The sequence below is a fragment of the Pinus tabuliformis genome, chromosome 6, assembly GCF_031772625.1.
Source record: "Pinus tabuliformis cultivar Carrire ecotype Pingquan chromosome 6, CPIR1, whole genome shotgun sequence".
NCBI lineage: Eukaryota > Viridiplantae > Streptophyta > Pinopsida > Pinales > Pinaceae > Pinus > Pinus tabuliformis.
The window spans coordinates 783,530,617-783,532,495 of NC_142292.1; the positions used below are offsets into that span (position 1 = coordinate 783,530,617).

At 42.3% G+C, this 1,879-nt stretch overlaps 1 protein-coding gene across 1 annotated transcript; it reads right to left on the minus strand.

The window, feature by feature from the left end:
* Positions 1-289: 289 nt before the first annotated feature.
* LOC149261069 (caffeic acid 3-O-methyltransferase-like) lies at positions 290-1,674 on the minus strand. The gene is made up of 3 exons (XM_089367561.1): positions 906-1,674; positions 756-820; positions 290-598 (listed from the first exon to the last, which is right to left on the minus strand). The coding sequence occupies exons 1-3, from the start codon at positions 1,672-1,674 to the stop codon at positions 290-292; spliced, it is 1,143 nt and encodes a 380-aa protein (XP_089223687.1).
* Between the last annotated feature and the right edge of the window lie 205 nt (positions 1,675-1,879).

Genomic DNA, 1,879 nt, shown 5'->3' on the forward strand with positions numbered 1-1,879 from the left:
GATTTGTTTGGAGATTTCGATGACAGAATTTGGCGGAAGAAATTGAGGTTAAATCTTGATTTGTTGCAGTTAAAATAGTTTTTTAACTGCATATTTGGATTCAGCACCCTGAAAAACCCCTTCATTGTGCAGAAAATATCTATCAAACTTGAGATTAAATTCCTGCGAAATTTCGACAGAAAAAACCGACCAGAAAAATTTTCAAAATATCGAGTTATAGAAAACTGCAAAATATAATACTCACCCGTCCTAATCAATAATCAATAATATTCCGGATGCTTTCTATCGCTCAGAGAGACTTCGCCTTGGCAGTCTCCAAAATATTTAGAAAGCTAAACCCAGGTAGTGTAGCAATTTTGAGTGTAGTGAACCCTGATTTTTCAAGCAATCTCCTCCACTGTTGCTCGTCCCGTTCCCTTCCTCCGCCCGTATAACAGATCATAAGCAAATCAAGAATCATTTGTACTTCCTGACTTAGACTCGGCTGATCAGACACTACGGCCTCCACCACTATGAGTCTCCCATTGTCAGGCAATGCCTTGTGACAATTCTCAAGGAGTTTTACACACCGGTCATCGTCCCAGTCATGGAGTACGTGCTGCTAATTCAGTCAGTGATTCTAAAAATTAAGACCAAACCCAGACAAGGCAAGCCCTGGTTGCTAATGTAATGAAATCCAATCAAATCTGATATGATTATAAAAGCAAAAGCGAAGAGGAAGTATATTGCTTGCAATTAACAAATTGACCACTTACCTTTATGAAAACGACATCCGCAGATGGTATGCTCTCGAACATGTCACCACCTACATGCTCTACACCTGCAAAGAAGGAAAAACAAACACATATCATACAGTTTTTCAATGGAAAATTTCATCGAATATATTACTGAAACCCCAAACCAACCTGGAATTGATGGTGCAGCTTCAATCACTTGTGGAAGATCAAAGTTAATCCCATGAATGTGGGGATGAGCCCCCACGATCTGAGCTATGGCCGCACCATTCCCCCCACCCACATCCACAACTCTCAGATTCTCACCCGCCTCAAACCCCTCGTAACAACCCACAAAGAATTTCATTATAGCATTGGTAAACGACTCTAGACCAGTGTTAAAGACGGTGTTAGAATGCTGATTTTCCCTGGTATAAGCCCAAAAATCCTTTCCGTGAACAATTTGGAAAGGGCCCCCAGCTACACCTGGGCCTTGAAGCACACACTCGTGAATATGGTGCAGAGGATTCATGAAAGGCTCATAATTTACCATGAGAAGAAAGGGTACTAGATTCCAGGGATTTTCATTTTTCTCACCCTGAGTAACAAAAAACATTTTTGCAGTATCGGTAAGACCATAACGAAAATCGAAGGGGTTATCAGAGGAAGTGGTTCGAGATTCAATGAAAATACCCTGAGTTGAGAGGTATCTTAGAATGCGGGAAAGATAATCGAGATGGGGAGTTTGCGAGGGGAGGCGGGCAGCGATTTGGCGGAGCGAAAGTGTATAGGCTGATTCTGGGCCTGCGGTGGCAATAATGTCTGGAATTTTGAGGAGCAGCGCAGATTTGAGAATGAGGGCAGGAATGGGAGAGAAGATCAAATCTCTCATGGGTGACAGAAACTGTAAATCCTGAGCAGGAGGAGGAGAAGGCTGCAGTTGATGATGATGGTCTTCCATTGGCTCTGAACTAGGTGATAAATCTCCCAGAGCAAAGGCAAATTGGAAAGACTCGCGGCCTCGCGGGTCAGTTCTGTACGAAATAGAACTAAAAGAAACGAAAACATGGACTTCTTTTATAGCAAATTATGCAGCATCTCATCCAGCGAATCCGATCACTGTAGGAAAACTAATTATGCATGAAAGAGAGCGTAGTGTACTTCAT

Coding starts and splice junctions, on each gene's coding strand:
- LOC149261069 (XM_089367561.1), bottom strand. CDS start 1,674: ATGGAAGACCATCATCATCAACTGCAGCCTTCTCCTCCTCCTGCTCAG. Junction 821..905: donor AGCTGCACCATCAATTCCAG/GTTGGTTTGGGG, acceptor CCTTCTTTGCAG/GTGTAGAGCATGTAGGTGGT. Junction 599..755: donor CGGATGTCGTTTTCATAAAG/GTAAGTGGTCAA, acceptor CTGAATTAGCAG/CACGTACTCCATGACTGGGA.